Source organism: Adiantum capillus-veneris, chromosome 14 (genome assembly GCF_014529385.1).
Source record: "Adiantum capillus-veneris isolate H3 chromosome 14, ASM1452938v2, whole genome shotgun sequence".
Lineage (NCBI taxonomy): Eukaryota > Viridiplantae > Streptophyta > Polypodiopsida > Polypodiales > Pteridaceae > Adiantum > Adiantum capillus-veneris.
This window is the reverse complement of record NC_140944.1, coordinates 12,948,363-12,961,685: the sequence shown is the minus strand read 5'-3', so window position 1 is coordinate 12,961,685 and position 13,323 is coordinate 12,948,363. Positions and strand designations below refer to the sequence as shown.

At 44.0% G+C, this 13,323-nt stretch overlaps 2 protein-coding genes across 8 annotated transcripts in view; one reads left to right on the top strand and one right to left on the bottom strand.

The window, feature by feature from the left end:
* Positions 1-13,323, bottom strand: part of LOC147441921 (protein ENHANCED DISEASE RESISTANCE 2-like) — a 195,149-nt gene that overhangs the window by 145,265 nt on the left and 36,561 nt on the right. For all 7 annotated transcript variants that reach the window (XR_015190165.1, XR_015190166.1, XM_086528311.1 and 4 more), the window contains exons 3-5: positions 371-445; positions 240-293; positions 73-138 (exon numbers count right to left, since the gene is read on the bottom strand). Coding sequence is in view for 5 of the 7 variants with exons in the window: in XM_086528311.1 (XP_086384437.1) it covers positions 73-138; positions 240-293; positions 371-445 (195 nt within the window). In the remaining 2 variants the exon portion in view is untranslated. The remainder of the gene's footprint in view (positions 1-72; positions 139-239; positions 294-370; positions 446-13,323) is intronic.
* Positions 6,386-6,914, top strand: LOC147441922 (uncharacterized). Its single transcript, XM_086528317.1, has one exon. The coding sequence runs from the start codon at positions 6,386-6,388 to the stop codon at positions 6,800-6,802; it is 417 nt and encodes a 138-aa protein (XP_086384443.1). The 3' UTR covers positions 6,803-6,914.

Below are 13,323 nucleotides of genomic sequence, written 5' to 3'. Positions count from 1 at the left end.
AGAAACGGAAAGCCAACTAAAAGTCCTCCTTCTGCACAACTAGAAGCAACTTTTTGAACAAAATACACAGACCTCCTCTTTAGCTTGAAGAAAAGCATCCCTCCATTTCTGTGCATCTGAAGCTGTTTTACAAGCTATCTGCATAAGACAATCCGTGATGCATTCCGAAATTAATCATCTCCTTCTGTAAATGCAATTCTTCAAAAGCAACAAGAAGCAGTGATTGATTAGGCACTTACTTCACCCTTTGTCGTGCCATCCAAAGCATTTGAGATCTTCAAAACATAAAAATCCTGCGGCAACAGCAACTTTAGGCTGACGAAATTAATGGTCAATTAAACATTCTCAGAGCACTCTGTTTGTTACACACCTCATCCTCAAATCTCCTCCGGCCTAGATCCTCAATTTTAAGAAACTGGCCAACAACACCTTGCCGTATAGGTCTCTGAAAACAAAAGCACCATTTCCTTCTGTAAATCATGAGCCATTATTTTCTACCAAAAAATCTGAAAACAATAGCCATCTTGCAATAACCCACTCTTCAGGACGAACTCCCCACAAAGAAAAGGGCAGGTTAGCTTTGTATTTCTAAATCATGTGCAGCAACACATCTGCATTTCTCCTTTCTTCCAGCTCGTAAGAAAACTTACAAAAAAGAAGAATAAGATTATATACAGACCTTTGAACGCTCATATTTCTGAAGCCAGCCTGTGACTTGCAGACAATTTGTAGTGGACAAAGCAGCAGATTGTCCAAGACAGATGACAGTCTGCTTCACAATCTACGTCACTGACACCCTACTACTTTCCAAGTTCTTCCAACACCTGAACCAGCTTGCAGCCTACTACAAGAGTATAAAACCCATTGGAAATCAATGCTATGTGGCTTTACACAGAATTCTTCGATAACTGATCCCAATCATCAAAATAAGGTGATGCTTCCATGCACATTTAACATCGGGCAGGGTTTTGTCTCTATCACATACCATTGCAGCATGTACAACGCATGTATCCAACTTCTTTCCCAGAAAAGTAAACCTTCACCAAACAATAGTTGGTATGGAGCAGCAGGACAGTTTTGTCTCTATCACATACCATTCCAGCATGTACAATGTATATTCTTTCCCAGAAAAGTAAGACTTCACCAAACAATGGTTGGTATGGATCAGCAGGACAGTTTTAATCTATGTGACTCTCGCTGACCTTCTTTGGGGAACTTTGAGTCTTGAGAATTAAGGGTTTATGCCAGCTTTTCCCCTTCTTTGGGGAACTTTGAGTCTTGAGAATTAAGGGTTTATGCCAGCTTTTTCCCACTATAGGCCGTTCTCTACCGAGCCCCCTCTGACCTCTTTGTCGGATGGCCGATCCCGAATAGATATTGCATCCTCTGTAAAGATCACCTCCATGCCAAGCTTGCACACCTCGTGCACAGACATAAGACAAAAACCAAGCTTTGGAGCATAAAGTACCTTGGAGGTATGCATACCCCCTCTGCCATCGGGAATGAGCTCCATGGATCCCTCGCTGGTGAATAGGAATTTCAAATTTGTCGCCAATGAAGATAGGACCACAGTGTCGTCGCATGTTGGACAAGAGATCCTTGGAAGGTGTCATGTGCCGTGAGGCACCACTATCCAGAATTCAATCAAAATCATATGGACCCGTGAGAGTCAACTCAGCCTCCGATGTCCCTGGAGAGTCCTTTGTGGGGAGAATCTCCAAATGAACAAGGCCGGTGACTGCACCACTGCCGCCGAAGAAGTCGAAGCATGTCCAACTCACTTTGGACACTTCCTCCAATAATGTCCCTTCTCACCGCAACTGTTGCAATGTCATTCCGCATTCAAGGCTTCCCACTCGGCATCACTCTTCTCGTCTTTGGTGTTGTTGCTTTTCTTCTTACCCTTCTGCTTCATGTTGTTGTTGGAAGAACCGATCAAAGCTTCGGAGCCCAACTACTTCCCCATATTGAATCGCTCCTCCTGGTCCAATACCATTGGAACAATCTCGTACCAAGAGATAGTATTCAGCCGGCCACTCGTAATCAAGGAAGAATAGAAGTTGATATACGGAGGAGGCAATTGGCCCAAAAGTTGGATAGCCATGTCCTCTGAACTGATAAGCTTTCCCATATGAAGTATCTCTTGTTGAAGCTCTTGCATCTTGTTGATGTAATCCCGCATGGAAGAGTGCTTCGCATCCAAGGCCCTCAACTGCACCTTAAGGGCTATCCGCTTCATTGGAGAAACTCGATCATAGAGTGAAGAAAGCTGATCCCAAATCAGCTTCGCATCTTTCATCAATTGTATGTGGCTAATAATTGATAATGTACTGTTGAGGAAAATGAAAGACCAGATGGGAGCATTGACGCGCTCCCATAACTTCGCTCCTACCGAGTCCTTCTGACTTTTGAAAGTTGCTCGAGACAAAACCGCCAAGCTCGTAAGAGTCAAAGACGGCCATCATGGTAGCTTTCCAAATGGCATAGTTGTCTCCATTCAATTTCCGATCCGAGGGAAAGGTAAAGAGGGTAGGTATCTTGATTGGTTGATCACCTACGACGGAGAAGAACTGGAACCAATCTCCCCCTTCCTCGTTGACACTGGATTCACCGCCACCGGTCTCATCCCCATGATGTACTTCGTCATTGAATTTGTGTCAGAATCATCACTCCTATCCATGGTGTTGGAGAATTTAGGCATGTAATAAGGCTAGGTCGAGGTAGAAGATAAAATCTACAAATCTGCCCACTACAGTGGAAATTAGTCCCAAAAGGGTGAAAAACGATTCGATTCGTTTGGAAAGGCTCCACTAGAGCCGGGCACTCTCTCTTACTTTGGTCGACCGCTCCCCTCGTCACGCTTACTCTCTTTGGACGTGGTATTCGTGTGGTTGAGGATGTGGTAGATGAGACTGGATACATTTTTGAGTTTCCCTTTGCTGCTTGCCGTTTTGGATTGGGCATGCATTGCCGTCAATTTTGGAAAGAGCTTCAGAGTCTGCTGCTCGACTTTTTGCCTATTTCATCCTTGCCTGATGGTGACCGCATGTTTGATTGGGCCCTTCGGGACGCCTTTTCGAGATATTTCTACAGGTCGAATTTACACTCTTCTTCTACCTCAACCATGGCTTGATGGTCATTGTAATGCCCTTTGGCACATGCACAAATCTGATCTTTGGTGGAGGAGGCGCCTATCTGCCTTGTGGAAAAGCCATTTGCCTTTTAAAGAACGCCTGTTCCTTTGGCGTTGTTTGCTTGGAGTGCTTCCAGTCGGCACTTTTCTTCGGACGCGTCATATTCGTCCTTCTTCTTGCGTTCGTTGCTCCACTGCAGAAGAGGACACTTCTCACTTGCTGTGGGATTGTTGCGTTACTAAGACTCCCTTTCGTGTGTCGGCCTGTATGCAGCTCCGTTTTCCTGGGGTTGTCTTTCACAAAAGGTTCTGGGCATTTGGCATTTTTTCACCGTCACTGCAGCGTTTTGCGGTCTTCTTTATGGGGGTCAAATACTGGGCTTACCGAACTTTGTGGAGTCAATGTAATGCTTACGTGTTCCATCATACTCATGCAGACCCATTCCCTCTCTTCAAGCTTTCTCTTAGTGTAAGGTGCAGCGGAATGAATGTTGTATTTTCTCAAGATTAGTGATCTATATTTGCTCAAGGTTCCTTTTAGTTCTTAGGGAAGGTAGAGCCTTCCGTCTTTATGGAGAGTGCTATGATCACGAACAAAGTGAGTGGATATTGTGCGTGCAAGTGTATGAGACTGAGAGAAAGAGAGAAGAGAGATACGACACCCGAGAGGTTGTAAAACCCTCCTCCGAAGGCCCCACTCTCGTCGGCGAGAGTAGTCTACTTTTGATTGCACAAAGGTGTACAATGATGATGCATGGACTGATGCAATTTGTGACTATGTTGGTGACGACGATGATGACTTTAGGGCTGAATTCGATGCTCTTCTATCTGCTGTCCACAAGGGGGTAATGGCTGAGAATCTGGACCACTTTGGGGTGCTGAAAATGATTGTTTTGCTGCTGTTTTTATGGCTGAAAATCCCTGATTTGTCGAGGCTCTTATGGCTGATAAAAACGCTGAAGCTTTAGCAAGATAAGGCTGCGTTTTTGTGGCTGTCATCGAAGGCTGAAAACACTGATTTGTCGCAGGTTTAGGGCTGCGTTTTATGGCTGAAAATGCTGCCACTTGCACGTATTGCTGGCGATCCAAACGCTAGGGTTTGGGGCTGCTGATCGTGGGGAAAAACGCCAAGAAGCAGGCCTTGTTGGCGATGGGCTGCTGGTGGGAGAACGCCAAGGGGGGAGATGGTATGGCGATAGCAAACGCTAGGGGCTGATGGGGGTGGACTCACCAAGGCAAGCTTGCAGAGGGTCTTGTTGAGAGAGGGGGGGAGTACCTGTTGCTTGAAAGCCTATTGTGCTCCTTGCTCATCTGCCCAAGATTGCTAACTTGGGTTTGCTTATATATTAACTTACCCAATTTGCCCTACTTAGTTCCCAACAAAAGTCACTTAATAAATAAGTGAAAAATGTCAAAAATAGGGAAAAATAGGATAAAGTCACTGGAAAAATCCCCAAACTGACTCTGATGGAATCTGATGGAAATGCTTATGCTTATGCGGTGTGCAACCAGAGGATATGCATCTACACTAAGTGATTGGGCATGCACGGTCTACGAATAGACTCACAAAAGTGCCAGATCACTTCTAATCTATACCGACTGGACTGACGGGAACCTTGCTATGGTGTAGCTTGTCCACGGACACATAGGGTTGGATGTGTCACGTGACACTTAGGCAATCGTTACAGTTTGCTTTGGAAGTTGGTGATATCACCTCAGAGATGCATCAGCTTTCCTATGAATGTTTTTAGCTACTCTATACAGCTGAGTAGTTATGTGCTCTTCCCCTTATATATGACTCTTTGCGTGGCTTTGAGATTTCCCACTAGTAAATTAATCAAATCGATTTACAAAAAAAAAAAAAAAAAGTGTATGCGCGTGTGTGTTGGTGGCGAACCCTGCTGTTGCTCTGTCGCGATATTCTCCTGCACGCTGCTGCAGCTTGCTGTGCCAATGCCTTCGGGTGTGTGTGAGTGTGTGCGCAGAGAGGTGTGTGTGTGGGTAAGAGAATTTGCTGCGCGATCACTGTTGATCACCTGTGCGAGAGTTTTGTCGCCAGCAAGTGCCTCTGCAAGGCTTTCCGTCGCCATGGAGCATTCATCTTCACCCTGCACGTGCGTTTTTCTCTACTATTCGGCTGCATGACCCGCAGATTCGCAGTTTTCTGTCAGCGTGCTTTTCAAGTCCCTAGTGCAAGTTTCGTGTCTCAGCCAGGGTGTATAGCTGTGCGTGTTGGATGTCAGCAGTGTGCAGGTTTTAGACAGCGACGAATTCTGTTCTAGTGTATTTTCTGCAAAAGGGGTTTTGGGCCTCATAAGATTTTCTGTCAAGATTTAGCAGTACCAATTTGTTTGGAATTTTGTAGAGTACAGTCCTTTTATGTACAGTCCTGAGATTGGTACAGAGAACGACTGATAAAATAAAAACAAAAAAGAGTGTTTTTCTTGTGAAGTTCAAGCTGTCATTTTAATCCAAGTAGATTTTGTATGTACAAAGGGAAAGCTTTTGTTGCTCATGGCAGAAGAGGCTGTATATAAGCGTAGGAAACAGTGGGAAGGCAAACAACCTGCTACTGAAGTGATTATTCCAGTTCAGTAGTTGATGGATCCGGTTGCACAGTATGCATTGAATGCCGTTATTTTGTTTTTCCCCGGCAAAATGCCATCGGCACAAGATGTAGGTCAATGGGTTGACTTTCTATTGAAAAGACGAGCAATCCAAGGGGTGTATTTTGGTGCCCGCGGGTTTTATGAGGCGCTATTGGAAGACATGGATGCTCGTTCGCGTTTGTTGGAAATGTCGCCTTTGTTTTTCAACATGCAAATGACACATGTTTGGCCATGGGCGCTTACTAAAGATTATCAGAGTTTGATACGACACAGGTACCCGGTCTGGGTGGAAATAGTCGGATTTCCGCGGACTTGGAAACATTTCTTGCCTCTTTTGGGTGCGCAATTGGGCAAAGTGATTTGCCCCCCAAAGTTGGATACTAATTCCAAAAGATTTTGCGTGCTATGGGATACAGATCTGCTAACACCGTCAGGGATTACAGTTGACTCTGTTGATCCAATGGTAGGCAAAAGGCCATTTAAACTCAAATGGGGAAAGTTTGCAGGTGCTTGTTTTGGTTGTGGCAAATTTGGCCATATGCAGTCTGAATGCCAGGAATCTTTGTTTAAACTGCCACCATTTGCTGTTCCTATGACTGGAACTCGTGTTGCTCCTCCGTCCGCTTCGTCTGTGAAGCCGAAGATGGGGGATTCTAATGGAAACATGAAGGCCAAACAAGGCAAAGACTCCATTAAGAATCTGGCTAATACGCAGACTGCTGTGAAGGCTGATACTAAAGGTAAAGCTAAATTGGTAGAGTCTACTGATGGTTGGCAAATTCCCAAGAAGCCTGTAAAACCTCGTGTTTTGCCTGTTTCAAGGAATTATGTACCTACTCTAGATGGGAGAGGTGGTGGAACCTTTGCATCCGCATCCCATGATCATAAGTCGGTGGTTGAAGTGTGGGATAGAGTGGGTCATTCATATAAAGACTCTTTGCTTGGGTCGACATCAGCGTCGTTGCCGGTGTATCAAAATCCCCTGCAAGGGATGCATATGGATTCTGTTGTATTGAATGGTAGTATGGAGGCAGATGTGCCTATGGACAACCCTACTTGATGATTGTGGCTAGTGGTTCGTTTGTAAATATTGTACAAATGCATTCTCCCATTAGATGTTTCACGTATAATGTGCGCGGATTGTGCACCATGACAAGTGGAAGCTGATCTGGCATTATGTACATACAAATAAAGCAGATATAGTAGTATTACAGGAGCATAATCAACATGATTTTGTTGGTCAATCATCGTATTATGCAGGATTCTGGATTTCTATGTTGGTACTGGTTCTTTTTCGGGAGTTTTAATGATGGTGTATCATGAATTGCAGCCGGTTTTGGCTCATAATGACCCAGCGGGACGCTGGATGGTTGTTCAATGTCTTGTGCAAGGCAATATTCTGGAATTTGCTGGTATCTATGCTTATACTGCCTCGGCACATAGATCTCGTCTTTGGCAAGATTTGGTCAAATATCCCGGTTGTTCGCAGGCTTTTTGGTGTGGGGATTTTAATAATGCGTCGGTAAACACGGATAACACAACTGGCCATTCGCATATGTTAAACTTGGAACGTTCTTCGTGGGATGCTATGGTCAGTGGCACAGGAGTTTTGGATTTGTGGGCTAGTTCTCATTATTTGGAGCGAGGCTACACTTTTGCTCATAATGCTCAGCTCGGAATATAGAGCTAGATTGGATCGGTGGTATGTACTATGCTCTCAGCAATATGATATGTTTGCATGTGATATGAGGCTTGATCGCTCCTTTACTCTATCTGATCATTTTCCTCTTTGGCTCTTGATCCATACTGAGGCCTTGGATACAAATTCCTTGCTTCCCACTAAGCGATTGCTGCATATTAATAATGCATCTCTCTCGCATGAGGCATTTCAAACCTTGATTGAAGTAGTGATTCCGCCGCTTGTCTCCCATATGTTTATAGATGTGGATGTCGCTTGGTATCGTTTTGTCATGCGGATTCAAGCAATCATAAAGGATTATGGTTCATGGTACACGACACATGTACCGGATGAGAGATAAAGTGCAGGAAGATAAGGTGACTACTCAAGCTTTGGAAAGTCTTGCAAATACTAGACAGCTTACTCGGTCGGAACAACATGAATTATGTGCAGCTAAAGCCTCTTTGATGCATAATAACAAAAGGAAACTTGAAAAATGGAAAGTTAGATCAAGACAATATGCTTTTATGGATAAAGGTTGTTCATCGAAGCAGTTCTTTAGGCATTTGCATCATTCGAGGTTATCCGTGTCTATTAGGCGATGGACGGCCTATAAAAGTCAATTGGCGGATTTCATGGTTGATAATTTTCAACGGGATAATTTTCAACGGGTTTTTGCTGAGCCTGGGGTTCCTTCAAGTGAGGTTTTGCAAGCCAAACAGCTACTGCTATCGTATGTGCATCCTATATTGACAATGAATGATGCAGCTACCCTTGAGGATAGTTTTACTGAGGCTGAGCTGCATGACAGCTTGTTGCATCTTGGGCATTGGAAATCCCCTGGATGGGACGGTCTTCCTTCGCTTTTGGGAGTCTCTTAAGCAGCCTCTACTTTTCTTGATCAATCACGCATGGGCTAAACAGTCATTGCCACAATCGTGGAAAGAAGGATTGGTGAAATTGTTGCTTAAAGCAAACATTATGTGAACACTTCTTGCACTGGCGTCCGATCACGCTTATGCCAGTAGTTTATAAATAGTTGTCAAAAATGATAGCTTCTCGTATTAAAGATCATTTGTTCTCAGGCATACATCCTGCTCAATATGGATTCATTCCTCGTCGGCAAATTCTGGATAATATTGCTAATGGTTTCGTTGGGATTGAGTATGCGAAATATACTCAATAGGATGTACTTATCATGCAGGTTGATATAGAGAAAGCATTTGACACGATTCATTGGGACTTCATTGCTCAAACTACGACGGCTTTGGGCTTTGGTTCCAAGATGTGTCGAGTGGTCTATTTCCTATATGAGAATAGTCAATCTGCTGGAATTATGGTGAGTTGACTCGATTATGGGATCTTGGTAGATCGGTTAGGCAAGGTTTCCCTTTGAGTGCTATATTGTATGCTATTGCTACGCACCTTCTTTTGTTGTACTTGGACTCCTTGACTGTGTCCGGGCGTTTACATGGTTTGGACTTGCCATCTAGAGATCATTTTGTGGCGCAAGCATATGCGGATGACTCCATGCTTTGGCCTAGAAATACACCTGAGGATGTTCAATGTATAATGGAAGCATTGCATCTTTATGGACTGGCTGTAGGATTGCAAGTAAACTTTCGAAAATCTAAATTGTTACCGTTGCATCAAATGGATTGGCACTCAATATTATGGCCAGGGGAGATAGTAAAGCCTGATCAATTGTGAGACATCTTGGATATCCACTGGCTTGGTCGGTTAATAATGCAAAATTATTAGATTGGGTTGAGAACAAATTGAGGTTTAGATTACACTATTGGAAATTATCCACTTGGCCACTACATGTAAGACTCAGGATAGTACAGTCCATATTGGTGGCATACATGCAATTTTTCCTGCCTATGTTGTGTTGGAAACCTCATTGTATTCGAGCTTTAATGTCTCGGATACTGGAGCACTTTTGGTCTACTTCCTCTCACAAAAAGGGTCTGCGTTTGCTTGCGATGGATAAATTATGTACTCCGAAGCGTTGTGGTGGTTTGAATATTCTGCATCTGGGTTCTCATGTTATAGCAAGGAAGGCCACATTGTTGTTGGTGTTGGTTGAGCAAAAGAAGCCTTGGACGCAAATGTTTGCGTTTTTGTGCTCTCATGCGGTTTCTACTCCAGCTTTTGGCCATTGGCAGCCATCGTATTGGGATATGGTTTTTGGTAAGTTTCAGGCCACAATACCTGGATGTCCTTTTGCTTCCAGTCTTGTAGTGGATTGGAAATTAGTCACACAGGACTTGTTGTGGCATGGTAGAGATGATGCATGTGGCGACTCGCTTCGATTAGAAAGTTTACATTGGAGTCGGGGTTTTTATCAAACTCTTGTTGAATGCTCTCCAAGACGGGCTTATTTTCTGTCGCAAAAAGGTATTGGCAGCGTAATTGATGAGATGGATGTTGATGGACAGGTGCTTTCATTTAGACAGGCTGGTCATATCTTTGGGCTTGGGATGTATTATAGGCGCATGTGGGACACCATTAAAAATCTGATTGACTCCATATCTCCTATTCCACCGCTGGTTGCAGAAAACCGAATTTGTGATTGGCGCTATGATGGTTCTTCGGCCTCTTTGAGTTCTGCAAAGAAAGTGTACAGCAATTCGCAATCGTTCTCTTGGATATACGAACACTGTAATAAGGTATGGAATATGAACAAGTGTTACTTGGTGGCGGAGTAAGGTCATGCAAGTGTGGCATGGGAAATTGCCTCTGAAGGAGAGATTGTTTATGTGGAGATGCATACTTGGGGTTCTCCCAATTGGCAAACTTCTACGTTCTAGGAGATTGGCCTCTTCACGATGTGTTAGATGTGGTGTAGCAGTTGAGACCATTCCACATTTACTGTGGTCTTGCTCTCATACGCTACAATTTGTGGACTGCATCTCTACTGCTCTTTGCACGCGTTTTCCTAGCATGCATTTTAGTAGATCTTTCTGGATCTTTGGAGTACATTTGTTCGGCCGTATGCATACTTTTTTGGCTGGGTCAAATTCTGGGCGCTTTGGACGGTGTGGAGAGCACGTAATTCCCTCATGTTTCAGTAGATGCGAGTGGATTATGTTTTCTTCTTCAAGACGGCTCTGTTGCAGTCTCTCCGAGTGGCCTATGACTTGGATGAGATTCCTCTCAGTCATTACGAGCTCTATTTTGACTGTTGTTAATTTCCCGTTTGTAGTATTTTTCATGGGTTTTCCTCATCTTGAGGTTTCCCATTGGTAATTCAAAATGACATTACAAAAAAAAGTGTGTGTGAGTGTGTGTGCATGAGCATGTTACCACTTCCGTCTTTGGTCAGTGGCAAACCTCCCTCTGGGAGATTGTGTTTGGCAAGATGATTGGTCATATTCCTGGTTGCTCGGTTACCCCTAGTTTATTCTTTGCTTGGAAAGCTGTTACCGCTCATCTTTCATGGCATGGTAGACAGCAACCAAATGGGAATTTGCTACACTTGGAAAGCATTCGCCACGCCAACATACTTACTTTCTTGCCGACTCATACGCACAGTGGAAGATGTGGTTGACACGTCTGGGAGTATGCTTCGTTTTTCTCAGGTAGCTACACGCTTTGGTTTGGCCGTGCACTATCGTCATATTTGGAGCACGCTTGAGCACATGCTGGTTGTTTTCCTGCCCATTCTGCCACTAGCCAATGGATGCCGTATGTCGGACTTGACTTTTTGGGACGTGCCTATTGTTGCCATTTCTGCCCGTAGCATTTATGGTTCTCTCCTGCATGAGTCTTGGCTGGCTGACCATTGTAATGTGCTATGCTCTTTGCATAAATCTGATCTATGGTGGAGAAAGGCTCATTCTGCAATTTGGAAGAGCCATTTGGAACATCTGTTCCTAGGGCGTTGTTTGCTGGGAATTCTCCCTGTTGGAACTCTCCTTAGTGCACGTCACATCAGCTCTTCTCATCGTGTCAGATATTCAGCCGGTGATGAGATTGTCAGACACCTGCTTTGTGATTGTCGCTTCACTAGGGCCTTCCTTGACCGCATATCAGCCTATATGCGCCTCCGCTTCCCATGGAAGTTATCCGCAAACATTTCTGGGTGTTTGGCATTCTTCCAACTTCCCTTCAACGTTTCACGGTCTTCTTCACATGGGTCAGATTTTGGGCTCTATGGTCTCTGTGGCGTCAACACAATTTTATCATGATGCAGATCCCTTTCCTTCATTCAAGATTTCACTTAGGCAATCCTTACATTTTTCCCTTGATGTTGGGGACATATCCCTAGATATCCTACAGCTCTTTTATGTTTGCTTTTAGTGCCTTCACATTACAAAACACTTCTGTTTTCTTCCCGTTGTATCTGATCTTTCTGGTGGGTTTTCCTCACTTTGAGGTTTCCCACTAGTAAATTAATCAAAAAAGATTAACCCAAAAAAAAAGTGTGTGTGTGTGTGTATCTATTCCAAGTTTTTACGGAGTGAAATACATAAGAAATAGGCACTCTATAGTAGTACTAGGAAGTTACACAAGTTGCAAGCCAAGCCATGGGTTTTTGAAAAGGGAGAAACTGCACACAACAGCTTTGACAAGCTTGAGGTGGATACACTTTATTAACAAAGCCTGTGGCACATCAGCGCACGGAAAAACTTTGGAGTTGCAAAGGTCCACATAGTTGGAAGCCGACATCTGCTGTTTTGATGTAAGTATTAGCAAAGTTTATCATTGGCCTCACCCAGAAGAATGAGAAGCAAGAAACACTTGCCGAGAGCCTCAAAGAGGATGGCGTTAAGCTTCTTGAGTACTTTCTCAAAATTTTGCTCACAAGCATTCATGATGTTTTCCCCTAAAAGCAAGACTGCAAACAAAGACAAGCACAAAAGTAAGCATTCAGATTCAGCCTTCACTGGGCTTTTTGTCCTCCCTGACGATAATAGGGAGAATCAAAGATTTGCAAAAGGAGCTTTAGCATGAGATTAAGTTGAAAGAAGAGGAACAACATAGAAGCAATGGTGATCATTGATGGTATAATTGATAGCAGATGTGAACGCAACAGTTGACATGATGGCAGAATTCACAATAGAGATGATGGAGATCACAGTAGACATGATCGGTACGAGAGAAGGTCTGAAAGATGAAGAGACCGTGACAAAGAGGCTGAATATAAAAGGGATCAGATCTAGAGGGATGGTGACCGCAGGACTCACAGAGAGCATGATGATCACAGGGATAGATACAATGGATATGTTGGTGGTGACGATGATAATTAATGTAGAAACTGGAACAGGAGGGATTGAGGAGATAGAAACCCTAGCTCTTCAAACGGGTATCAACCACAAGAACTTGAGCTATTGAATGTTTACCAAGGTAGGGTTTCGTTGCCGTGGATCATGGCTGCTTTGTGCAGCTTGCAGGCTTTCGTGATCAATAGGAAGAGATTGTGCATGGGTCGCAGACTACAGATGTATGATTGCTTATGCGAAAGATATTGTAAAGAGAGATCAAGAGGTATGGGTTGTTTCCATGAATGGGAATAAAATTAGCCTTTCCATGAGGGATGTGGACCAAAAGACAAGGCAAGATCTTCTACCGATGAAAAGCAGCTCTGTAAGACTGTAGATGAGGAATCTATGTTAGAGTTCAAGCATCTCTCTGGATTCGTCCAGCCGATCCAAGTTTCTCACAAGGATAGGTGTTAGGGATTGAGGGCTGTTTTATGGCTGTGCCCGGCCAATGTGAGGTTGTTTTCTCATGTCAGGATGCGTTTAGCCATGTTTAGCCCAAGGTTTTGGCTTGCCATTAGGCTCCTGCATGCTGCGAGTATTTTTCCCAGCCTTGCCTGCATTTTCCCCCCGCATTTGGTGACTACACCTGCTTTTTTGCCCATTTTTGAGGTCGTGGGGGCTTGTGGACAGTTG